At 38.9% G+C, this 27,621-nt stretch overlaps 1 protein-coding gene across 1 annotated transcript in view; it reads left to right on the top strand.

Moving 5' to 3' along the window:
• Positions 1-27,621, top strand: part of LOC103259643 (histone-lysine N-methyltransferase SMYD3-like) — a 250,483-nt gene that overhangs the window by 80,265 nt on the left and 142,597 nt on the right. The window contains exon 4 of the mRNA XM_021711939.1: positions 1,960-2,070. Within this exon, the coding sequence (XP_021567614.1) occupies positions 1,960-2,070 (111 nt within the window). The remainder of the gene's footprint in view (positions 1-1,959; positions 2,071-27,621) is intronic.

The raw sequence follows: 27,621 nt of genomic DNA on the forward strand, positions 1-27,621 counted from the left end.
TGGGGGAAGAGCAGAGGGAACAGCCAGTGCGTAGGTCTTAAGGTGGGAGTGTGTGTGGAGCCAGCAAGGAGACCAGACTGGCCAGAGCAGCGAGGCCGAAGAGAGGGTGGAAAATGAGAGGGAGCAGGGTTGGATTATGTGAAGCCACTGCTTCTCTAACTGCCTGTGATGAAGGGCCAGTTTATTTTGTTTTCCCTAATCTATTGCAGACCAAAATCTTTATAAAAATTTAATGAAAATTAATCAAAAAAATAAGATTTAAAGAACATAAAAGTCCAGTGTTTTATTATTAGGGTCACATAAATGGTTCTTAAATGTTGATGTTGCGTTTCTTTTTTCTTTTTTTTTGAGTCGGAGTCTCACTCTGTCACCCAGACTGGAGTGCAATGGCTGCTTCCGGCCACCACAGCCTCGACCCGCTGGGCTCCGGCGATCCTCCCACCTCAGCCTTCCAAGTAGCTGGAACTACAGGTGCACCCTACCACACCTGGCTAATTTTTTGATTTATTGTAGAGATGAGGTCTTGCCAATTTGCCCAGGTGGGTCTCGAACCCGTGGGTTCAGGCAATCCACTCACCTCAACCTCCCAAAGCTTAGGATTACAGGCTGAGCCACCAAGCCCAGCTGACTTTGCATTCCTTTACTCATTTTATTGCGGACTAGTAAACCACACTGTGGACTAGCACAGTCCGGGTGTCACATTTTGAATTGCACTGAGGAAGTCCCTTGTAAGAACTTGGCCTTTACAAAAGAGGGAGCTGTTGCGGTGTTTTGAATGGAAGAAAGACCTGATCTGACTTATATTTTAAGTGAATCACTTTGTCTAGAGGATGGAGTGCAATGGGCCTAGGGAAAGAAGTGGGGAGACCATTGTGATTGCGTTTTACAGGTAAGAGATGATGGTGGTTCATACCAGAATGGTAGCATTGGAAAAGATAAAAAGTGGTCAGTTCTGCGTATGTTTTAAAGGTAGAGCCTATACAGTTTCCTTGATGGATAGGATGACAGATGTAAAGAAGAGTACCGTCAAGGACGACCCTGAGGTTTCTGCTCGGATAACATGAAAGATGAGTTACTGTCAACTGAGACTGGGAAGGCTCCAACTGCGATGGATCAGGCTGGGTGGGGCATCAAGAGGTCTGTTTTAGGTATTTTGCGTTAGACTTTCAGTGCATAGGAGAGCTAGTCAAGAGCAAAATGTTTCAACATGTTGATGCTGCCTAAAGACGTATGACTTAAAGCGGACTCTTAGGGCTGGTGGGTAATCTGGGGAACCCTTTAAGTGTATCCTCTTAGTTACAGTCTTTCACCATCTAAGGCAAGAAATATTACTTTGTTTGAAAGGGACTAAGGAAATCAGTTTAAGTGCCTCCATCAGTTATTGCACTCTAATGCTCAACTCTTTCCTATGTGGAAATTGTTCTACATTTTTCACCTAGTTACAAGTAAGAGAATTGTCTCCTAATTTCAAAGATACCAATTTTGGATCATCCTAAATTCCAAGAGGCAGCTATAGAATTGGTTGGAATTTAAGAGCAATCTGGCTGCATCATCTGCTACCCATTTGATTGCCAGGATTAATTTGGCTTCTCTGATTGCTAATGATTATATAATTTATTACCAAGCCTTAGTAATACTGAACATGGAAGAACTCTTGATGTTTTACTATATAGTGTAAAAAAGGTAAGGTTCAAAAGTGGATAGAGGTCATGAGCTTCAATTCTTTAAATACGTGGCACACCTGTGCTCACCACAGAACAAAGACCAAAAGGAAATACGTTAACATTTTTACATGGGCTTATGTGACTAGAGACACTATAAGTGGCACCTTCTCTATTATAGGGTTTGGTGTATAATAAAAGCAAGTTTTACTCTAGTAACTAGCAGTAATAATAGCCATTAGTTAAAGAAATGAGGGCAAGAACTGTGTGAACTCTTCCCTCCCTCTGGCCTCCACAGCTCACCATCTGCTACCTGGATATGCTGATGACCAGTGAGGAGCGCCGGAAGCAGCTGAGGGACCAATACTGCTTTGAGTGTGACTGTATCCGATGCCAAACCCAGGACAAGGTATGACTAGATTGGAGTACCTCCAAGGCAATATCTCAATGGTCTTTCAGAGAACTCTGCTTTTATTTCCTCAACCCAAAAGTAAGTGACCCTCAGTGCATGGTAGGAAACACATAAAATAATGCATTGGGCTGTATATATTTTATTTCCTGGAATTTTTGTTACTTACCAAGCTGACATTTTGAGTGTGACTATATTCAATGCCAAACCCAAGACAGGATACGACTAGATTGGAACACCTCCAAGGCAATATCTCAATGATCTTTCAGAGAACCCTGCTTTTATTTCATCAACCCAAAAGTAAGTGACCCTCAGTGCATTGTAGGAAACACATTAAAATAATGCATTGGGCTGCATATATTTTATTTCTTCTCATTTTTGTTACTTACCAAGCTGAGTTTTAACCAAAGGTAAGGATCTATGGAGCTTATGGTCTAGTGGGAATATAGGCACTAAAAACATAATTAAAAGCATGTTGAAGGCCAGAGTGGTATTAGAGCATATCGTAAGAGGATTGAGTTACATTATGATTGATAACAGCTATTGCTCAGTAATAAACATATCAAGGTGTACCTAGTTCATTTCCCAAGAATAAAAAATAAAATCAGACTTATTGAAGTACAATTCACATGTAAAAAAAAATCATCCTATTTAGTGAAACAGTTCTGTGATTTTAGCAAATATGTGCAGTCATGAAACTGCCATCAAAAATGAAATTTGGAGCTCTCTTTTATCCCTTTATAGTCAACTCTACCACCCCAATCTTGACCCCGATAGCCACTGGTATGTTTTTTAATCTGTCTGGTTTTTTGTGTGTTTTTTGTGTTGTTTTTTTTTCTGTGTTGCCGTAGCCTGAGCCATGGGGGTGGGGGAAGGGTGAATGGAACCCAGTGTGGGTTCCCTCTGAAACAGACCTATCATGTGGACTCTAGGCATCTCCTATTCTAGGCTCACGGCCTGTGAGGATTGAGTAGTTCTCCTGTGGCTAGGATGGCAGCCATTCGTGGTGGCAGTGGCACTGGGGATCTCTCACTTACCTTTTTCCCACAATGGAGAGTCTCTGAGCCAATCCAGGCTGAGCCCCCATGGCTTATCTTCCCTCTTATTCCATCGCTTTGCTAAATTCTAGTGTTCTCTCTCAGATGTTTTATTCAATGTGTGTGGTTATCTACTTGTTTTGGTCCTTTTTTTGTGGAGGAGACAAGTGAGTGCTGGGTGCCTTTTATTAGACATTTTTGATGACATCTCTGTTTCTTTAGAATTTGCCTCATAAGTCTTTCTACTGCAATACATTATTAGATGGAAATCACTTATCTAACAACTTTTACTCTTAGAGAAAGGAAGAAGAGCCAAGATAAATGCCATAAAGATAACAAATGAACTTCTCTTATTCTACTTTTTTTCATATTGGATATATTTACTTTTAGTTTGTACACTATCAGGTTGTCTGAAGAAATCTTACTTTTGTAGAGTGTTTATATTGCTACAATTTTTTAATAATCATTATTTCTCTTGATCTTAATAATTACAAATAAATTAGGTAGTGGAACTCAGAAAGGTTCAGAGCTATTCCGCTGGGATAAGATGAAGGAAACAGTGGCAGAACCAAGTCATACACCCAGATCGCTTGACTAAATTTAGTGCTCTTTTCACTATACTGCAATTCACTGTGCCTTATGGTGCCAGCATCAATAGAGAGAGACGTTATCACTGCATGAGAAAGGACCATGTACTCAATCTTATGCTGCAGGAGTCAGTGACATGGTTAATTTTGATTAAAAATAACTTTTAGAAATAAGTGAATTGAATGGGAAAAGTTGGATCCACTGCTAACACCTCCCAACCATTCAGTTCACTTCAGTGTTAGCCTTTTGCCACTAGCAAGCATGACACAAATCATAAAGGATCCCCTGGGATTCCTCCCCGGGTTGTAATCTGAACTGGTGGCAAGCTTAGCTTCCTGCCAGCATCCTTAGGTTGGGTCCAGCAAGCTCTTAGATTTTCTCTTAGGTGCTGTAACTATGGCGTACCTTCAAAAAACTATTAAATGAGTGAGTGACTATGTTTTATTAAAATTGAGGCCATACTCATTTTTTTTTGTAACAGTTGAAATCTGGGCTACACTAGTATATTAGGAAAGGATCTGGCTAAAAATAACCAATAACCTAACTAAAACTATTTTGAGGAGGTGGAATGTATTTGTATTAAGAATTCTGAAGAAGTAATCTGAGATGAGAGAAGCTATTCATAGATGTCATCATGAACATGAAATCTTCCTTCTCCATCATTTGTTGCATGTGACTTTTGAGTTCAAGATGACTGCTGCTTCCCCACCTAGTCAGTGTGTCCAAACTCTAGACAGGAAAAAGAAGGGGCGATACAAGGCAAAGAGCAAAGGAAAGATCTCCTAGGAATGTCTGCTTACACTTTCTTGTTCAGAATGGTGTTATTTGGCCCACTCTTAGCTATAAAAGAGACTGGAAACTTGTATTTTAGCTTTTCAGCCTTTATACAAGAGGAAGACAAGAAATGAGAGTATAAAAGTAAATAACTTTTGGGTAGCTAATCCATGATGTATGGCATCGAGACCATTATCTTTACTGTTTTTAGCTAAAAGTTTACTATTGTTTTAGAGTTTGCCAGAGAAACAGACCCAACAGGACTGTGTGTATGTATGTGTGTATGTATGAGGGGGTTCATTATAAGGCTTTGGCTCATGTGATTATGGAAGTTAAGAGGTCCCAAGATCTGCAGTTGCAAGATGTAGACCTAGGAAAGCCAATGATGTAGGTCCAGGCTAAGTCTGAAGGCCTGAGAACCAGGGGAACCAATGGTGTAGGTTCCATTCCAAAAGCTGGCAGGCTCAAGATCCAAAAAGAGCTGATCAATGTCCTGACTTGAGCCAGTAAGTCAGGAGGAATTCCCTTTTAATTTGAGGAAGTGTCAGCCTTTTTATTCTATTCAGACCTTCAACTGATTGGATGAGGGCCACCCACATCAGGAAGAGCAATCTTCTTTACTCAGTCTGTGGATTCAAATGCTACTCTTATCCAGAAATACCATTACAGACACACTCAGAATAATATTTGATCAAATATCTGGGCACCTTGTGGCCCAGTCATGACATATTATATTGGCCATCATAAATATTGAAGTAGACCAAATGGTATAATCAAAAAAAGTACTTGATTGCTGAATTCTAGTCCATTCATTATCTAACAAACTGAGTGGTCTTGGGCAAATCATTCAACCTCTCTGGATTTGTTCCATCATCGGTAATATAAAAAAATTAGACAAGATAGCTTTAAGGGTCCTTCCAGCTCAATTATCCCATATTTCTATGAAATGTTTCTTAGTGGAAGGGAAAAGTAGGGTATATGCTTAGATGAGAATATAAATTTAGTTTGCAATTATTTCATTGGTCATATTTTTAAATTTTCATTTACTTGAGAATTTTCTTCTGTTTAGTGACATAAACATTCCTTCTAAAATCTCTATACCATTGATTTGCTTAGAAAAAACAATACAGAGGTATATTCAGCTTAATGTATTCCCAAAAGATCATAATTTAAAATACTTAAGTCAAAATTAATTTCACTTCAGTTCTTGGACCTAAAGTTTTCAAACTTATTTTTCTGCTTTTCTTGGAACCTAGAAAATTCATCTGACCAGGTTTCTGCATCAAGCATTATTTATTACGTGCCTATATCTGCATATTACTGGACCTGTGTGGTATTATGTTTCAGGAAGGCAGGAACTCTTTTAATAGCAGGCATAATTTGCATGTGTAGAGTTGTCATCTGTAATCAGAGCAGCTTAATTTCTGGAAGAAATAAAACTTACCTTCTAAGGGAGGTTTTGGAATGATTTGGGTTCTCTTACTGCTTGCCGAGGTCAGAATCCAAGGCAATAGAAGCAGAACAGACCAAATGGAACTGATTGTTTCCATAAGCTTGTGAATAGTACACAGCACGCTTTCTTGGACATCACACGCTTTGTTGCAATATGTGCATGTATATATTTACTTGTCATGTCACTTTTTTCCCCCAAGCCCTATTATATGAATGGGGGACCCCCCAAAAACTGGAATTATCTTTTTAGAGGGTGAGTCCTTTGTAATACAGGCTTCCCCCACTAGGTAAGTGTTCTAGGAACCCGTCAGCATCAGTGTATCAGCTGGTGTTGTGAGAGGCTACATTCAGCTTCAGTGAATTTTGTTTTGGACATTCTTTCAACGTGTTTACCTATTATGATGGGTGATTTACTAGTGTACCTGCTCATACTGCACTGACTGTTTAGCAGTTTTTGACCAGAAAAAGCATGATCACTATGTCCCACCTTCCCTATTCACCAGACGTCACCCTGAGTATCATCCTTTTGTTTCCCTAAATGAAAAAAGTCCTCAAAAGGAAACGTTTTGCTGATGTGAAGGAGGTGAAACAAAAATGGCAGAAGCACTAAAAGCCATCAGAATCGATGAGTTCAAAAACTGTTTTGAACAGTGGAAAAAGCTTTTCTATAGATGTATTGCATCAAATGGAGAGAACTTTGAAGATGATTGAAGTTTAAACATATAAGAATATACAATTTTTTTTTGAAAGCAGGATTTATTGAGAGAGCAGCAAAGCTCCCACAGTGGGAGGGGGCCCGAAGGGGTTACCCCACGATTTTTAATAAATAAATTTGAGATTTTTTTTTTTTTTTAGTTCTCCCTGTATTTAATTCTTCTTTTTAAACACCATGTCTATCAATCTAACTCAAAGCCCTATTGCTTTGATTCAGAGTATTGAAATAGACCCTAATTATCTAACTGGTCCTCAATTTCTTTCATGTCTTCCATCCCGTGCACTGTTTTAGAGTAAACTTTCTTAAATACCATGATTTCCTTTTTGTTACTTTGCTCAGAAAATTTCAGGCGTTAGTGTTCAGGATAAACTTCACACTCTTAGGTTGGCATTCAATGTCCTCCAGAGTCATGACCCTAACATCCAACCTACCTTTTTTCTTTCCTTTTCTTTTTCAAAATTACCAACTTCCTTTATTTAATTATACCCTTTCCCCTCCTAAAAGATTCTGCTGTGGCTTATGCACGCGCGCGCACACACATACACACATACACACACACACGTATATATAGGTATATACTTGTATAAATAATATAGTAGCAATACATTTTGTATTTGAGAAATAAGAGTGACAGAAAATAAGATAAAAGATTAGTACCCAGAATTCATGTCATATGATCTTTTATATAATGGGTAGAAATACCATACTTAATCTTAGCAAAAGGTCAGCAAGTGATTTATAATGGCTAGAGATACATGATGAATTCACCTTGATGTCTAGTAGCCAAAGCTGACAGACTAATTTCAAAATTCACGGTAACCGTAGGAGTGGACATATACATCTTCCTCAACCAAAGCAGCTTTTTCTTGCACTGAGGACTGTTACTCACAAAGCATTCTCATTGAACTTCCACAATGACCAAAACAGCTGATTTTTTAATAATATTCCTCAATGTGGCTGATCGACATACTCTCACATTGTAACTAAATAAATAACGAGAAAGGTGAAACATTATGTAACCTATGATCACATCTCTCTGATGGTTTGCTTCATTCCAAGAATAAAGTTTAGCCTCTGTAGAGGAAAGCAGGGGCTGCATATCCTTCAAGTAATTCTTCATTAGTGTTATTTCTTGCAAACAGGCATTTGCATTTTTCAATTTCTTTAATTTTTATTAAGGTGATACATGAAAAATTAAAAATTAAAGTATTATAACAGTTATAAACAGTTCCCTTTCCTGCTTCTGCCAATGTCCTACTCCCCAGAGATAACCCCTTTCAGCTTCTGGAATTTTTTCCATGTTTCTAAAATTTTCCTTAAGTCAGGTGCTAGGAGTACTTTTTGCTTACAGGGTTAGTTTAAAGACTATTTTTTATTTCCAGGATTTCAAACTCACTGTTTTTTTTTTTTAATATCTCCCAGCTTGTGTTTTATTTCTGCCTGTTTTGGTTTATAACTTTTTTTTTTAACTTTTGTTTTTTGTTTTTTTTTTTGAGTTGGAGTCTCACTCTGTCGCCCAGACTGGAGTGCAGTGGCTGCTCCTGGCCACCGCAACCTCGACCTGCTGGGCTCTGGCGATCCTTCCACCTCAGCCTTCCAAGTAGCCGGAATTACAGGCATGCGCTACCACGCACGGCTAATTTTTTTTAACTTTTAATGCATACTGCTACATTATTTATTTTTTTGAGCATCCTAATCATACTCCTTTTAAGTCTTAGTTATATAAAGCTTATTTTACTGGTGGGAAATCATGTTCTGATTGATTTGTTGATCTTAGCATTGCATTTCACTTCGTGTTTTAGAATTTTGTATAGCAGGCTCATTTTCAATGGACAGTTTTTTGTTTTGTTTATTTTTTTTCTCCTTCTGTGTTCTTTCTTTTTGTCTGGCCTTCCCCAGACCCCTCAATCTCCAGTTCAAAACCAGAACTTAATGGCTTTCAGACCTCTGGCACCCAGTGATGTTGAGGCCAGCGCAGATCTAGTTACCTAGATGATGGGCATCTCAGCCCTGTACCTGGATGTGAAGCCATGGCTCTATTTGTTTTCTCCTTCTTCAGGCCCACATTAGTCAATGGGAACAGATTATCAGCCCTGTTTTTTTGTCCTATTTCTTAAGCAAGGGGACCTCACCTAGATCCTTGGCTTTAAGCTTTAAGATTGATTCTATTCACCTCTTATGTGAAGCATTTTTATTTCCTGTTAACCACCACAGCTCAGCTTGTAGCCTCTACTGCCTCCGTTTTCAGTTTTGCTTATTGCTTTGCATTTTTGTTCTATTTTGGTCCAAGGTCTTGTTTTTGACCTGGCAAAGCTATTTTTGGTTCCTCTCGTTGTATTTTACCTCTTATTACTATGGGCTTGGAGTAGAGGGGAGCATCTCAAAGTCTGAACTTACAACATCTTGGTTGGAAGTCTGCAGTTTGCTTTTCAAGTGCATTAGTAAGAATTCATCTTTAGAGGAAAAGGAAAATGCGAGGATAAACAATGCTCTAATTTTCCTGAGGACTTACAAGCATGTGTGTATGTACATTTTACCAAGTACCAGCCTTTCTGTGGAGTAGGGAGCTCTGTATCTTTTTTTTTTTTTAAATCACAGGGTCTTCTATGGACAGAGAGCTGAGTAGGGCAATTCTGAAAACGTATACATTCTGAAACAGTTTAATAAATGATTTTGATGGAGAGTGGTGACTTTCACTTGTAATCCCAGCACTTTTGTGAGGCTGAGGTGGAAGGACTATTTGAGCCTAGGAGTTCGAGACCTGCTTGGACAATATAGCAAGACCTTGTGTCTACAAAAAATAAATTAGCTGGGCATGGTGGTATGTGCCTTTAGTTCCAGCTACTCAGGAGACTGAGGTGGGGGGAATTGCTTGAACCCAGGAGTTTGAGGCTGCAGTGAGCTGTGATCATGACTTTGTACTCCAGCCTGGACGACAGTGTGAGTTTCTGACTCAAAAATAAATGGGGGATGGGGATGCGAGTGTGTGTGTGTGTGTGTGTTTTCTATATGGGGTAAGAAGCCTTAATAAACTTCTCATTCTCTGATGCTAAATTCTAGGCCTGCTTCCTCTTATTTTCTTCTGTAGAAATAAAGCAATGTTAGTTATTGTCTTTAGTAATTATTGTAACTTCTTTTCAGAAAACCTCTTTTGTAACATAGAGTTGCCTTTTGTTGATTCCTTCTAGACGTATCACAACCTCTACGAGTTATAAAGCCCTGAAATAGCCTAGCATTCTACAAAGACATGACTAGTGTTGGTGCTCTATGAGAAGTGCCTCAATTTTTATTTGTGTTGCACATCAACTAGGCTATGACTGTTAAATTGTGAAAACCAGGGAAGGAAGATGGGATTGAACCAAAGGATGAAACAAAGATGATCTGAAGAAGAAGTAAAGGAATGTTGGTGTTAAAGCTATGTTAAAAGGAAATAAGAGTTCTCTGCCCAAGAAAAACTTTTTATGGTCTATTTGAAATGTGCACAGTTACTTAAAGATCATTAGTAAACTAAGATTTTTTTTCTACTGCCTTCCTTTATTTTGCTAAATTAATTGTAAGCAGAACTGCCTTGTGGTGAATGAAGAGCCCAACTGGCTTTGCATTGTTTTCAATTTCAAGTTTTAACAATCTAAGCAGAATGTGTTTCCTGTTTCTAAAGTTTTCATCATAACCGAAATGTTATCTTCAGGAAGATTGGGGAGATTTGGCAGGGAATTGAAGGCCTCATCTGTGTATTTTCCCGTTTTTAAGTAGTCAAAACCTAATATTACTTCATGTTACCTATGTCTTACTTCTCTAAACAACCAGAAGAATGGGTTTCCCTGAAGTGAATGCAGTGCTGGCTGGCATTCACGTTTAAGTGAGGAAAGGAGCTTACTGACTTCATAACCACATAATCCCATCTGTAATGTTGCTGTGAAATACTGGGAGAGGCTTCTGGGCATGGTACAATGGGCTGTAAAGTTGGCTATGAAGTAAACAGTGTAGCTATTGTGTTTGCCTTGGAATATGTTGTTTGCCACATCACATCATGTGTACCTCATCACTGCCTTCTCCCCAGAGGACAGGGAGCTGTGCTCCCCAGACACTGTCATGTGGCTCTGTTTTGTCCAAAAGTCTACCTCAGGGGTAAAAGGTGATCTCACCACAATTTGTGATGATATGAGTTCCATCTCACATGTCCAATTCTTGCACAAATATTTTTTCCTACTGGCTTTTGGTCTCCACAGAGTTCCAGCTCAGGGGAAAGATTCAGTGATGGCAGCAATTGTGACACAGAGTATGTATTGTTTATTTTTGTCTACCAAGCACTGTATCTAGCCCAATACACATTACATGGTGGTATTCAGGAAGTGTTGTAGAATAAGCTGTTTCTTACTCAGATAAATTAGAATACCTGCAGAACGTTGGGGATACTATGTGCTAGGTACTCTGCTGTGTTCTTTATGTTCCTCATATCATTTAATCTCTACAACCTTATGAAAGTTATAGTTATTCTTACTTCCATTTTGCAGATGAGGTAACTAGGGCTTTCAAGAGCATACCTTAACTACTCTACTATGCTGTTCCCATAATTATCTGAATAACAGATACACCTTCTCTATCTTACTTTTTAAAAAATTAGAGTATAATTTTCATTCAGGAAAGGTATGCTTTTTGGTATCACAGTTCTGTGAATTTTGATAAATGCATATGGTCTGTGACCACCACTACCATGAAGATATCTTATAGTTTCGTCACTACCACTCCCAAAATTCCCTCATGCTGCTTTGTAACAACCCCTGTTCCCCACTCCCAGCCCCCACTAACATCTGATCTTCTTTCTGTTGCTCCAGTTTTACCTTTTCCAGAATGTTATATAAACTAACCAAACAGCCATGTAATTCTGGCTTTTTTTGCTGAGCATGTTGCATTTGATATTTACATGTGTTATTTTTATACATACTTATAAATATATAATCTCAGTAATTGATTGCTTTTTGTTGCCATGTAGTGTTCCATTATGCAGGCTTTTCCACTGTTTGTTGATTCATTTGCTACATAAAGAGTATTTGGGTTCTTTTCCAGTTTTGGCAGTTATTAATAAAACTACTATAAACATTCATATATAGGTTATTGTATGAATATAAGTTTTCATTTCACTTGGGCAAATACCTAGAAGTGGAATTGCTGGGCTGTATGGTAAATATATGTTTAACTTTATAAGAAATTTTTTCTAAAGTAGCCCGTACCTTGAATTCCCACCAGTAATGAATGAAAGGTCTAGTTACTCCATAGTCTTACCAGCACTTAATTTTGTCAGATTTTCATTTTGGTTTTTCATCATTCTGATAAATGTGTAGTGACTTTGCATTGTGGTTTTAATTTGCATTACTTTAATGACTAATGATGTATTTTTCATGTGTATATGTGCCATGACATTTGTTCAAATCTTTTGCCTATTTTAAAAATGGAATTTTTAAAAATTGAGTTCTGAGAGTTTTTTGTCTTATATACAAGTCTGTTGTTAGATATATACTTTATAAGTATTGCTTCTCAGTCCTTCTCAGTCTGTAGTTTGTCTTTTCATTCTCTTCGCAGTCTTTTGAAGAGCAAAAGTTTGGATGCAGGTCAATTTTTTTTTTTTTTTTTTTTAGTTTCAGTTTGAGTCTCACTCCATCGCCCAGGCTAGAGTGCAGTGGCATGCTCACAGCCACCCCAGCATCTGCCTATTGGGCTCAGGCGAGCCTTCTGCCTCAGCCTTCCAAGTAGCTGGAACTACAGGCTCGCGCTACCACGCCCAGCTAATTTTTTGATTTATTGTAGAGATGAGGTCTTGCCAAGTTGCCTGGGATGTTCTTGAAGCTGTGGGCTCAGGTAATCCCCTCACCTCGACCTCCCAAAATGCTGAAATTACAGGCTTGAGCCACCGCTCCCGGCCTCAAATTTTGATGTTCAGTTTATTAATATTTTTCTTTTATAGATCACTCTTTTCATGCCATATCTGAGAAATCTCTGCCTATTTGAAGAAGAAATATATTTCTCCTATGTTTTATATTAGAAGTTTTATAGTTTTAGATTTTACACTTAAGTATTTGATCGATTTGGAGTTAATTTATGTATATGGCATAATGTTCATTTTTTGCATATGGATGTCCAATTATTCCAGTACCATTTGTTGAATCAATATCCTATTTAAAGCCTTGGGATTTATAGAAAGAATGCAGAGTGAGGTATAGGAGAAGTTGGATTCTGGTTCTGGAGTATCAACTTGGTAACATGAGCAATTGACCAGAGAAGTAAAATCCAAGTGGTGGGGTAAGAGGACAGCTTGATATAGTGGAAATAAGAGGGGAGACACCTAGAGATCTGATAGGCAGACAGAGCATTTCTTCTTCCACCCTCCCCCAAATAAACTTCCTGCAAACTCCACGGACTAGAGTGAAAATATCCACTTCCAGTTCCAGGAACTTCATCTGTCACGCACGGTTTTTCCTGATTGGCCCTCCCCAACCCACTTCCAATTGTCGAAATTCCAAGACCACATCATGGTACCTCTAGTTGATTGGCTCTAAGTGCTAACCAATCAACTCACTCCTAGAGTGATTAGCATTGCCCTGGGGACCCCTCCTGCTGCCGGGAGCTTTCCTGTCTTCTTCCTGCTTTCTCACCCTCTGGTTATCCGGTTGTCTGTGTCCCTCATTCTTCTTGGGCATGAGACAAGAACCCAGACCCAAAGAACTGTTGAAGATCACAGGATCTGAAGACCACCAGACTTGAGCTGCACACGCCAGTGGCTGGCTTACTAGCCACAGAGCCCGTGTGGAGGCAAAGGTAAAAGGTTAAGGAATAAATTGGCCTAGAAGTTCCTTTTTGACTATTTTTCTTGAAAGACCATTTTTATTTGCTTACTCCTCATTTTAAAATGTTTAAAATTTCTCTATCCAATTTCTCAAGCCCTTTAGGTAGTAGAACGCGAGAAATAAAAAACAAAAAATTTTAGGTTGATTTTACTATTGAATAATTTTGCATATTTAAATTATAATGTCTCTTTAAGACCCTGGATTAATATTAGCTAATGTTTACATTATTCATTTGGGAGGATAAGACTAGGTTCACCATGTAAGAAGAGACTAAACCATTACCTACTGTGAAGAGTCCAAGGAGCCCAGACACACACCGCAACAAGGACTGAGAGTAGAATTAGGTCATTTCTGTCCACAGCCTGAGCATTAACCCTCTGGAAATAAACCTTCTGATATTGCTTAGGACTTAAATAGGCTTAAGGTTTCTTTTTTTGTTTTTTTCTTGGAACTCATCCATAATGATCATTTTCATCTCCAGTCTTTCAGCCAATCTCTCCCTCCCTTTTTCCTTTCCTCCTTTTCTCTCTTTTTTCTTCCTCAAGTATTTCTTTAGGTGAGGCTTACCATATGCCAATACCTAGGAAGGAAAAATCCCCCCTTCCTGCATGTGGCTTACATTCTAATATGAAGAAAGACACCCAGACACAGTTTAATTCAGTGTGGCATTTATTTTAATGCAAACTTGTTTGAAGTGCAGTAGGAGTAGAGGAGGAGAAAATCTCCCTGGTTAGTCCAGAAAGACTTCACAAAGGAGGAGACATTTGATCTGAGATATAAAGGCTGTGTAGGAGTTTTCAGTGAAATGGTTTCAAAGGGATTTTAGTGGGAGTATAGGCCCTGTGAAATGTCCCAGAGGATGTAGTATATTAGAAAACTGCGCTTGGTTTGGTATTGCTGGAAGATAAAGGCTGGCAGGTTAATGGTGTGTGGTTAGGGACAAAGTATGCCAGACAAAGAGTTTTGATTCTCATCAAGGAGGCATGACAAGCCATTGAAGAACAGTGAGGGCTGGCTTTCAGCTAGGAACAACCAGAAAAATATGAATGGGTGTGTAGAACTGAGAAGTCAGAAAACAATTACATGAAGAAGAATAAGCAAACAAAGCAAAACAAAACAAAAAACAGGAAAAGAAATTAGCATGGTTCTCACACCATTACACCCAGAAGAAGTACTTGTGAAGAGATGCTTTTGCATATCTGTGATGGCAGTGTTCCTCCCCCACAAAGAATGAGATTAATGCCCAGGGTCCAATTAATACCCAGGGATATGGCAAATGGTTTGTTTAAATACTCATCTGCTTACAGGCTGTTTCTGGGTGCTTCAACGAAAGATTAGAATGTTTACCAATTGTACTGAGTATTAATTGTTGAGGAGAGGGTGTGATGGTCTCTAAACTAGCTGTATTTCCTGGTAATTAGGATATTTTATTGCTTCACTTGCAGGCATCAGCATATCTTCTGTTTTCTTTCAACCTTTATTGCCTAATCATTTTCAGACCCAGAGAACTCTAATAAGTAAAGAGAGATGTGGGCTTTCCTGTCTCTTGTTTTGATATGTAAATTAGTGTCCTGGAATTATTAAAGCATTGATAATGCTTTTCTGTCTATAACATTAAGATTTGAAAGCTGCATTTAAAGTACCATAAAGCCAGGCTCCGTAGCTCAGCCTGTAATCCCACGCCTTTGGGAGGCTGAGGTGAGTGGATTGCCTGAGCCCGCAGGTTCGAGACCTGCCTGGGCAACTTGGCGAGACCTCATCTCTACAATAAATCAAAAAATTAGCCAGGCATGGTAGCGCGCACCTGTAGCTCCAGCTACTTGGAAGGCTGAGGCGGGAGGATCACTGGAGCCCAGCAGGTTGAGGCTGCAGTGGCCAGGAGTGCCCACTGCACTCCAGTCTGGGCGACAGAGTGAAACTCCAACTCAAAAATAAAATAAAATAAAATAAAGTACCATAAAATAGTTGTCTTCACATTTGTCATCAAACCCGTCTATGCAATAAGTTTACCCATGTCTAGTTTGGAATCATCTTGCTTTTTTCAGAATTTAGTCAATCTTGGCATTTTTTCAATAATGCTGTTTATTTATTTATTTATTTATTTATTTATTTATTTTTGAGTTGGGATCATACTCTGTCACCCAGGCTGGAGTGCAGTGCCATGTTCACAGCCACCACAGCCTCAACCTGCTGTGCACAGGTGATTCTTCTGCCTCAGCCTTCCAAATAGATGGAATTACAGGTGCATACCATCACACCCAGCTAATTTTTTAAAAAAATTATTGTGGAGATGAGGTCTCACTGAGTTGCCCAGGCTGGTCTCCAAATCCTGGGCTTCAGGCAATTCTCTCACTTCTGCCTCCCAAAGTTCTGGAACTAGAGGTGTGTGCCATCATGCCCAGCTTCAATAACTTCTTGTGCTAATTTATTTATTGTGCATTTTAATACAACACTTAAAGTAGCAGCCAATTAATAAATTGTTTTCTACAACAGAAATAAAAACACATTAACAAAACAAGTAGGTATATTCAATGTGGGAGAGTATCCCAGTGAGGATGACAAACACAGCCTCAGAAGATGAAGAAAAGTGCCCTACTTTGACACCATATAAATGGATATCTACTTTTATTTTTTTTTTGAGTTGGAGTTTCACTCCTTTGCCCAGGCTGAAGTGCAGTGGCACATACACTCACCGCCACTCCAGCATCAACCTTCTGGGCTCCAGCGATCCTTCCACCTCAGCCTTCCGAGTAGCCAGAACTACAGATGCGTGCTACCATGCCCGTCTATTTTTATTTTATTGTAGAGACGATGTCTCGCCAAGTTGCCCGGACTGGTCTTGAACCCACGGGCTCAGGCAATCCACTCACCTCCGCCTCCCAAGGTGCTGGGTTTACAGGCTGAGCCACCGAGCCCGGCCTGGATATCTGCTTTTTACAACTGCTCCATGTTGTGAATAAGGTCAATTAAAATCATAAGAATTGCAAATACTGATCTCCTTAATTTTATTTTTGTGAACTTTCAGCTCCACAAAAGACCCAGAGCAATGTTTTTCATGAGTTTTTTTCTGCAACTGACTCATAACTATGTCCAGTGGCCCCATAACTTAAAAAGGGACAGAGGGAACCTTTAATATGGTTAGGAAACATTGTAGAAAAATAAAACTTTAAGGAAAGATTAAAGGACTAGAAACTCTTCTGCCTGCAAGAGAAAGAAGACAGTCTTATGTAGGTAGGAAAACTTGTAGTTTTCAGTCTTCACTAAGCTTGGGGAAGTAGACTTAACCTGCAGGTATATGGATTAGGTGTACTGTCCTATTGTTGTTGTTTTTTTAAGATATGCTGTAACGATCTTCTGAAAACAGTCTTTCCTATCTATCTGATCTCTATATTCCCAAGAAGCATCCCAGTCCTCGAGTTTTAGAATTCTTTGATCTGGATAAGCCCTTGTATAAATTAGATGTTTTGAAATTTAAAAAAAAAAAAAATCAGACATTCTACCACTGAAATAAGAACTTTACCCTATAAAATTGGATTTTTTTTTTTCTTTTTTCAAAATTGCCTACTCTAGGTTTGGGCCATTTTTACCTTTACTTGTTGCTTCCCATGACTGTCAACTGGTATTCATGAATACCTACTTTGTACTTAGAGGTCTAGAAGAAGACCCTATTATCTGAAGCTCCTTGAGGAGCCAAAAATAGACAAAAAGGAGGAAAAGATTAAACCTGAGATTAAGATGATTAAGATTACACCTAAATTCTTACAGCTTATCTACCATAACATGATATTCTTTGGGCCCACATAGATTAAAGTCTGCTTTAAACTATAAAGGACAGTGAGAATGAAGGGGTGTTGAATGGTCAGAAAGAAGTAATACTCCCCTCAATCCTTCAGCATTGGCACCTCAAGAAGAAACATTACTATACAGGAAATACACTCCTTGACTTCAGTCCTATTATTTTTTGTTTTGTATTCTGTTGATTTTTGAGCAAGAAAGACGGAAGTGAGAAAGAGTTAAAAAATTGAAGGAAAGTAGTAGACTTTTTTGTTCTTGAACCCAAAATAAGTGGAAAATAGCAAAATCATTACAGGGTGTTTTGGGTTTCAGACTTTTCCTTGGTTGGTTTTAGGACTTGAACAAGACATTCCTGTCAAGTTTTTTTTAGAATGTTCCCTTCTATCTTAGTGCTAGAACCATACTTTAGATGTTATCTCGATTTCTTCCCAAGGGAATCTAATACTGCTATATAGTTTAGAAAAAAATAAACTGTTTCCATAATGCTATTGGCTTAGTATCTAGTTACCAAGGGTACGCTCAGTGAAGAGTGGAAGGATTTTTAATATTAATAGCAGAGCTTCGAGGGATTTTTTTTATACTCTTTCACATTTGTCTTTTCAGACCCTAAAGATTGAACAGACTGGTATAAATGGAAAATCACTAATATTGTCAATTATGGGCAATTACTGGGTATCAGTCTCAGTTTTTTTCTCTAACAATCACAGTGCTGCTATAGTAGTGATTACAGAAGCACTGTCTACCCTTTCTGTAAAGTGTGTATACTTGAAAACAGTTTGCCCTTATATGTATATGTATATGTATATGTATATTTTCATGCTACCATAAGCTCATCTCAATAATTTTTACCTAGGAAAATTACTACGTCTGCCATCCAGCCTTTCAATTAAGTATGCTTTGCATTGAGATGTATCATTTAGGCTTTTTTTTAATTAATTTAAGCATTTTGTGTCAACAGAAGGTAGATCATTAACTGGTGCAATGTGGTATCCCACAAAATACATACATGTCATAGAAAAGTAATTAAATCTCTCATTCTATTGCAGAACAGATGTGTAACTAAATAAGAACTGGGACCCAGGGGTACTCTATAGCATTTATTTATTTATTATTTAGTCATTAAATTGTTGATGCAGAGACCTCATTGCAAGTTTGTCAAACTTTGTTCTGTTTTTCATCTCAGTATCTGCCCCCATGATTGAAATAGGTTTCGAACTATTACCCAAAGTTATAAATTAATTTTTGACTTTTTGTAGTGGCTTCAAGCAATAGATAGGCTCTCTTTTCAATGAGAGGAAGGTTTGCTGACTCAGAGAATGTTGAAAACCTGGAGAAGGTTTAGCAGCCGCTGTTTGTGGCAACAGGGGTTAGATTAATAAATCCAACCAGTGTTTCCCAAGCAGTGTGCCAGTAAGGTTAAGTCAAAACCTCATGCCAGACAAAATTATTTCTTTCCTCTCTCCCCTTCTAGCAGCAACTGTAATTCTATGAATACTTCTTTAGCATCATTCTCTCTTGCCTAGACTACTGCAAGAGTTCCCTAAGTGATCTGCCTGTTTTGACTCTGCCTCACTGGAATTTAGTTTTTGCACAAAAGCCAGAGAAGGTTTTCAGGAGAAACCTCTTGAGCAACTTTCTACTCACTGGGAAGGGGAGATCCAGCTTTCCTAACAAGGCCAACGGGCCCCTGCGTGGCCTTGCCTGTTCATTTTTCCAACCTCAGCTCAGTCTGGTGACTGGAATTTGCTAACTTCCTTCCTGCTGGGGACTTTGCACTTGAGTTTCCTTGGCGTGAAACAATCTTCCTATAGCCTTGTGCTTGCCTGGTTCTTTATCATTCTTTAGCATGCAGCTTTAACCTCACCTCCTCAGGAAGACATCCTCAACTACTCTGTGAAAACCATTGCTATAATGGTGCTTCTATTATAGCACCAACAGACATTACACATTATTTTTGTTTGCTGTGTACTTGCTTACTTGTTAAGAAAATAAGAATGACCGTATCAGTCTTACTTTCTGTTTTGTCCTCAATGCCCAACAGGGTGCTTAATAAATTTGTGTAACACATGTGAATATGTGAACTAATACTGTTATTTGCCTAACATTGAGTTAAGCTCTGTATTGTACGCCCAAACTCGTATTACTTGCTGTTTCAAAGTGAATTTTACTCATAAATAGTTTTGTGTTAGTTTAAACAAGGGACCATCAGGAAGGGATATTCTTGTCCTTCTTTGCCTCAATAGTTTTTAACATTGAGCATAACCTAGCTCACCTCCCCACACCAGGACTTATGCACTCTCATGTCAACTGCCCCGTGGAAAGACCGGATGTATATTTCCAATTGTCAACTTGATAGAGTCCTTTCTATGCGAATTTCATACCCCTGGCATTCTTTCCTCCTCCAAGAAAGTGTACATTTCCAGAGTTTTTGAAACCAGACTAATAACACAGGGTTGATTTGGTGGTATACTTAGATGTGTTAATTTTCTAATCTGGTCAAGAGCATGAATATCCACATTGTCCTATTGGAGTTCTATGGATATTTATAGTTAACAAAGTAAAAGAGTTGTTTCATAGGGGCCTATAAGCGCAGAATTGGAAGGGCCCTTAGAGGCCCCACCCACCCAGAGCAGGAATCACCTCTACAATATCTCTGCCAGGTGGCTGTATAGACTCCATGTGAATGTTTTTAGTGGAAATCTCAGCACACTGTCTTTAAGAAGATTTTTCCACTCTTGGTCAACTGGGTTGTAAAGTTAATCTAATGAACAAAAAGCCACCTCTTTTAACTTACATCAGTGTCTTAGTTCTGTTTCATGGAGCCATAAAGAATAAACATGTTCCTTGTATCACCTTCCAGTTTCCAAGCACTTGAATATTTGAGGCACATAGTATAGCAAAAAAGCACTCAGGCTTTTGAATTATACAAATTCAAATCCATCTGTACCACTTTCTAGCTACTTGAACTTGAGGAAGTTAACTTTTTCTTTCTCAGATGCAATCTTACCATCTATCTATAAATTAGGAACTGAAGCAGTTTTTACTTTATATATGAAATGATTAAATGAAATAAAGTATTTAAAATAGCACATATGAAAGGAATAAAACAAACAACCCTATTAAAAATGGGCAAAAGATATGAATAGACACTTCTCAGAAGACATGAGCAGCCAACAGATACATGAAAAAATGCTCAGCCTAACTAATTATCAAAGAAATGCAAATTAAAACCACACTGAGATATCATGTAACTCCAGTCAGGATGGGCATCATCAATAATTCAAAAAACATCAGATGCTGGAGAGGATGTGAGGGAACGGGAACAGTTCTACACTGTTGGTGGGAATGTAAACTGGTATAACCTCTGTGGAAAACTGTGGCGATTTCTGAAAGATTTAAAAATTAACATTCCATATAACCCAGCAATCTCCCATCTGGGAATATACCCAGAGGAACTCAAATCATTCTATAAAAAAGATACCTGTGCACACATGTTTATTGCAGCATTATTCAAAATAGCAAAAACATGGAACCAACCACTTTTCAGTCCCATTGAAAGTGAACTGGATAAAGAAAATGTGGTACTTTCACACAATGGAATATTGTGCAGCCATAAAGAAAAACAAAATTATGGACTTTGCAGCAACTTGGATGGGATTAGAGTCTATAATACTCAGTGATTTATCACAGAAACAAAGATCTGAATATTACATGTACTCATAAGTGGATTCTGAACATTTATCGTAATACTATAAGAAAAAGGGATTGGCAGTAGTGGGACACTGTCGGGGAGGGAGGGGCACATAACATCAATAAGAATACCAAACTTTACCTGTACAATGACCACTTGTGTACTCTGTATGTAACTCTGAATTGTACCCTCATATCTTTAAAATGAAACATAAAATAATAAAAAGCACATAAATTCAATAAATGTTAGTGACCTGCAACTCAGACTCATCTATAAAATAATAAAAATGATTCCTACCAAGAGGGTAATTCAAGGTTAACATCAGTTAATCCTAAAATATGGTTGGTTGGTCAACCAACCAGAAGCCTATACATGCTTTCTAATCCTAACCAGATTTCATTATCTTACCCACAGGATATTATTAAAAACTTTGTCAAATCCCTGTTGAAGTAAAATGATATGGTGTTAGTAATATTTGCTCCATTATACTTGTATAGTCGCCATGAAAAAAATGAGTATAGATTGGCAAGATTTGTTCTTGGTGTAGTGTGCTGTCTCCACTGAACTCCACTTTATTTTTTAATTCTCAGTAAACGTTAGTCAAAGATAGATATTAAGTTATCTTTTTGGAGGCTTCCATTATGCAAACTTTTTTTGTATGAAAAAACCTTTATTTAAATAATAGAATCATTTTCAGCATAGTGAAAAGGTTACCTTTAAGAGGCATGGGGGCACTCAGATTGTTTGAAGGACTAGCAGATCTATTTATACCAGTGCACACAAAATTTAGCATCATCTTCATGGGCTTCATGGACCTCAAAGCTCAGGCATAGATCTCAGATTAAGAGTCCTTGACATAGAGCTTTAAAATTTACACAGCCTTTCCACATGTTAGCTCATTTAAATCCTCAAAAAAACATTCTTTGTAATTGATATAATTATGTTATATAATTATGTTTACTTTACAGATGAGGAAATTGAGACTCTGAGAGGCAAAATGATGTTTAGTCCAAAGACTCAGCTTTCTCATCTAGTGACTTAGCTCAAAGATTCCCCCACTCAATGCCTTGATGGCCACCTTGAGAACTGGACTGGTCCTTGATCCGCTTGTTTATGGGATAAGAGGCTGTGTGACCTTTGACTAGTTACCTAACCTCTCTGAAAGCTCTGTTTTCAAAATAAAGATAATATTTACTGGGCAGTGTCCTTGTAGGATTAAATGAGCCATTGGATGTGAAATTGCTTTGCAATGCACCTAGGATATTTCAGGGACTCCTCTGGGCTTAGCCTTTCCTCTCCTTCTCTGCTGATGCTGGCGATCTCCCAAGAAATCAAACAGAAAAATCTTTCTCTGCATTATTGGTAAAGTCCTCTCAATGATGACTGGGCCTGCTCAGTGTCATCTCTGACCTTCAAAGGTCTTCAAAGAGTTGCAGTCTTGGGCACAAATGCTTGGAAATATGTAAACATCTTTCCTTGTCTTTGAAGTTTCTGAAATTCTCAATGCCACCTATTTAAAAGGGAGTGGAAAGCAGAGGAGCAGACGCCAGGTGTCTGTTCAGTTACAGATTCTGTGTGACTGGGTTGGTGTCTTCAAGAAATGTTTGTAGAAACACAAATGTTTTTCCATTCATCCAGGCTTTCAAGGCTCTTCAGGTTTAAATACTCTAGTAGCTGCCCATTTTTCTTAGTGTAAAAGCCCAAGTCTTACAGGGGCCTGTGATGACTTTATCATAAATGACCACAAATAGCCAAACAATCCTCAGCAAAAGAAGCAAACTTTTATTTTTATGTTTTGTTGGGACAACATATGCACCTTTCTGGTCTTTTGCTGGTGCTCCCTTTCAGTTCTTCAGAGAGCAGTAATAATAATTGCATGACTGCATTTACAAAATTCTTTGAATCCTGGGATATGGTTCGTCTGGAATTAAAGTTGTGAGCTTTACTAAATACTTTTTTCAACTCTCTCCTGTTTGAGAATATTTCTTTGGGGGGAAAAGGAAAAAACTAAGACTCAAGTAGCTTTTTGTTATCTGTTGATTTTCCCACTTGCTCCAACAGTGACTCTGCCTCTTTTGCTCTTTCTTGTTTAAAGAACACTGAAACGTTTTTCATAAGCCTGTCATTCAGCACTGTGTTCCTCATGCTTTTCTTATAGATTGTAATGTCTTTGTGCTGTCTTCTCCTAATCTCTTCTGTAATAGGACAGCTCATGTGTTTAGTTACTGTGGATCAGTTGCCATGCAAAGTACTTTGCCCACATTGCCTCATTTAGTTCTTACACCAACACTGTGAGGTAGGTTCTCTAGTCATGTTTCTTACAGGGAAATGCTTAACCACTGTTTTGCCAGCAGTGTTCTCGGATTTCATTTTAGAAGGTGAACCAATATTCTTGTACAAGCTAGAAATGAATAAAGCAAATGTAAACTTAAGCGATTATAAAGCATTTTACAAACTCTTACTTTTTTGATACTTTAACAACTGTGGCCTAATTACCTAGATTGCAGCTACTTTCCTACAAAACAAAAAAACAAAAATGCATTAAAAATGGGAATGAGGAGATGGGCAAACAGTTCTAAAATGTGTTATCATGAAACCTAGATTTTAGAAATGTTACCACTCTTGTTGGAGGTTAAACAAATACAAATTGGTTGCATAGCCTAATTGTAGTTGGAGAAAAGGGTCATTGCTCTTTTGGAAATCTTACCATACCTGGCTTCCCCAACTTCTGTGTCCACTCATGTTTGTTTCCACTAACAACCTCAGCTCCCTCTTTTCTTCCATGCCTGCCTTGCCTGTCCCAACCATGGAGAGCATCAACAGAAAGTTCCTGCTGTTCTGGCACTTGTAATGTAGAGTGGTGCTGGTGAAAATCATAGGATTCTGCAGACAGATACTGTAGCTGCTTCTGGCCCTCCCTCAGCTAGGCTCCCACCTTGCCAAGTTGTCCTGCATGCCCTCAGCTGGCCCTCTTCCTCATTCTCCTCTACAGCACTCCCAGACCCTCACTACTGCTCCATTCTCCTGAGCCCCTGCTTTCTCTTGGTTTTAGTAGATAGGGAAATTACAAAGCCTATCAGGCATAATATCCCTCAACTTTTTACCCCACCAACTTCCAGACATAGCTGTATCTGCACCCATCCTCTCTCTTCCCCTTGTCTAAGAGGAAATGGGGACCTCCTTGCCAAAATCAAATCCCCATCACCCCCTTCCACTGCCTGAGCTCTTGACCCTGCCTCCTGCCTCCTTGGCCTGTCTCCTCTAGCCACTCCTGCTGTGGTCTGCTGCTCCCTGCCCATCAACTCCTGCCCTGTAGCATAAACATGCTCATGACTTTCTCATTATAAAGAACAACCTCTTTCCCCAACTCACTGTTACCTTTAACCACTGTTTCTTCTTCAATTTGTGAAACCCCTTTAAAGAGTCATCTGCACATGCTTAATGACCTTGTTTTTTTTTTTTCTTTTAACTCCCACTGTTGGACTTTCACCATCATCACCCAGTGAAACCTTTTCTGTCTGATGTCTTCAGTGAGCCCCTGATTCAAAGTCTAGTGGCCTCCATTGAATCTCTTCCCCCACTGACCCCTCTGTTACATCCCACACCATCCCTCCCTCCCATCCGTGTTCTAGGTATACTTCCCCCTTAGTTTCTGCACTCTAGTATCCTTCTCCCCTTTTGCCCCTCAAATGTTGGGTGGATTGGTGATATCCTCTGCTCCTGTGTTCAAATTTCACCTATATAATATTGATTTCCAAATCTATGCTTCTGAACTTTGCTTCTCTTCTGGGTCTAGTTTCATATTTCCAGCTCCCTATAGGACAGCTCTACTTGGATTCTCTGCAGACATCTCAATATTCAGCATGTTCAGAAGTGAATTCATCTTTCCTAACCACCACCTTTCTATGTTTCTGATCTTACCTGAATGCTGCTTCATGCACTCAGTCACTGAAGCCATATGCAGTTGTCCTGGTGTCTTCCTCCTTTACTCTCCACAACTTAGTCCCAAGTTATTACCTTCTTAAGCTCTCTTAAACTGATCCCTTCCTCTTTTTCTTTGTCCCTGTGGTCACTGCCTTATTTAGATTCATGTCATCTCTTTCAAGATTGTTGCAACATCCTACCTAGCTGATCTAACTACCTTCAATCTCTGCTGCCTTCAGTGTATTCTCTATATAAATATTTAAAAAACACAATGATCATTCTTAAAATCCTACCATGTCTCTATGTTGTCCACACAGAATCAAATTCAGCCTTTCATATGACCCATGCCCACATCTTCATCCTCATATCTAAACCTTTACCTCATTCCCTTCCCTCATAACCTGTTTAATCCAGCCTTATACAAGATGCCCCCCCCCCCAAAAAAACAGCCAGAATTATCTTTTGAAGCCTGAGCCTTTTGTAGTACATTCAGAATTTGTTTGTCTGGATTAAATGGTCAACCAAAGTTTTTATCTGGAAGTTTTGAGAAGCTTGCATCATGATTTCTGGAAGAACTATCTTGAGTTGTGGCAAATAGGTGACTGGTTCTTCCACTGTGACAATGCACCTGTCCACACTATGCTGAGTGTTCAGAAGTTTTTGATAAAAAATGACATGATCTCCATGCTCCACCCTCTCCCTATTCACCCAATCTCACCCTGAGTGACTTTTTTTCTTTATTTGTTTCCCTGGATAAAAAAAAGTTCTCAAAGGGAAACGTTTTGCCGATGTGGAAGAGGTGAAACAAAAAATGGCAGAAGCACTTAAAAGGCATCAAAATTGACAAGTTAAAAAACTGTTTTGAGCAATGGAAAAAACATCTTGATAGGTGTATTACATCAAACGTATAGTACTTTGAAGATGACTGAAGTTTAAACATGTAAGAATAAATATAAAGTTGTTTATGAATTTCATTTTTGGGGGAGTCTCATCTTGTATTTTCAAGTCTGGGGACTTATTCTGAAGTAGGCTTCTAGGTTAGGGGGAAGAAGAAAGGTCTCTATTGTGAGAAAGCAGCCTTGGAGCAGCAATTAACTATAGACCCAGCAGGGCAGCAGAGAACTGAGATGTGACACTCAGTCTCCCCAGCAGTGCTCCTGCCATATGCGAGTGGACTAGGACTACCAAATGATTTGGTCTCCTGGACTCCTCTGCCTTCTCATGCTGTTTTCTCTGTCTAGACTTGCTTATCTCCCCTTGGCTAATACTTCCATAACCTTCAAACCAGAATTCCTCTTCTCTAGGACCCTTGCCCTAAATCTTAGCTGGCAAAGGGCCCTGCCTTTATGCTGTCATATTCCCAGGGTTATCGCTGTTATCACACGCCATATTTAGAAAGGGATACATTTGATGGCTGTTTAAACCACTAGACTCTAAGCTTCTGAGGCCATGTTTCAGCGATGTCTTCATAGTTCCAATGCCTGACCGTAATGCACATTTGGGAGATGTTGTTATATATTGATTAAAGACAATCTGAGGGATACAGTATTATCATAGTGCCCTCGGCTTAGTCACTTTTGTGTCTATTGTAAATAAACTGTGTAAAAGCAGAGAACATGGGAGATGCAAGTGTAAATTAAACAAGAACAAGGAAAAGCCAAAACCATAAGCACTCTCAGCAAATCTTAATAATGTTGACACAAAAAGTGACAGTGTGGTCACAGAGGTTAGAAGCAGTGAATGAGTTAGCAAAGACAAAGCTGGTATCACTGGCCCACATTGCACATAGGAATCATCTGGAGCTTATAAATGTCTGCCCATCCCCAAGAGATTCTATTATTTTCCTAGATGGAACCTAAGCCTCTGTATTCTTTTTTTTTTAATTATAAAGATGTGGGGTACAATTCAGGGTTAGGTATACAAACATTGATTATGCAGGAACCCTTGTTGATGATGTATGCCCCTCTCCCCCCTAGCAGTTTCCTCAACTGCCTATCCCACCCCCCCAACAGTTTCGCACTACTGCCAATCCCTTTCTTAAAGTATTATGATAATTGTTCGAGGTCCGCTTATGATTGAGAACATATGGCACTGCCTCTATAGTCTTAAAAACTCTTCAGGTGACTCTAGATATATACCTACTGCAGAAGACCTTGACAACAGAGAAGAGTAGCAAAGCTGGAGGAACAGTAGGTCTGCAGTTTGAGAGAAAGTTGGAGTCCTCAGTATCCCTTAAAGCAGGGATCTCCAACCCCCATCACCCGGCCACGGACAGGTGCACAGCAGGAGGTGAACAATGGGTGAGCTCCACCTCCTGTCAGATCAGCAGCAGCCAACCCATTATTACTATTATTTTTTATAATCAATATTTTTATTATGATATTGTGGGGTACAGTTAAGGGTTAGGTATACAAATATGTTTCGTTGATTTACCCTTGTTGATAAGAGGTGTTTCCCCGTCCCCAGACAGATATTTAATACCATTAATCCCATCTCCCTCCCCCCCAATAGTTTCCCACTACTGTCAGTCATTTTCTTATAGTATTACATTGGATGTTCAAGGTCCACTATATGAGTGAGAACATGTGATACTCAGATCTTTGTTTCTGTGAGAGGTTACTCAGTATTATAGACTCTAGTTCCATCCAGGTTGCTGCGAAATTCATGATTTTGTTCTTTTTTATGGCTGCATAGTATTCCATCATGTATATATACCACATTTTTTAAATCCAA

The sequence above is a fragment of the Carlito syrichta genome, unplaced genomic scaffold, assembly GCF_000164805.1.
Source record: "Carlito syrichta isolate Samal-C Ts95f unplaced genomic scaffold, Tarsius_syrichta-2.0.1 Scaffold302938, whole genome shotgun sequence".
In the NCBI taxonomy this organism is placed as follows: domain Eukaryota; kingdom Metazoa; phylum Chordata; class Mammalia; order Primates; family Tarsiidae; genus Carlito; species Carlito syrichta.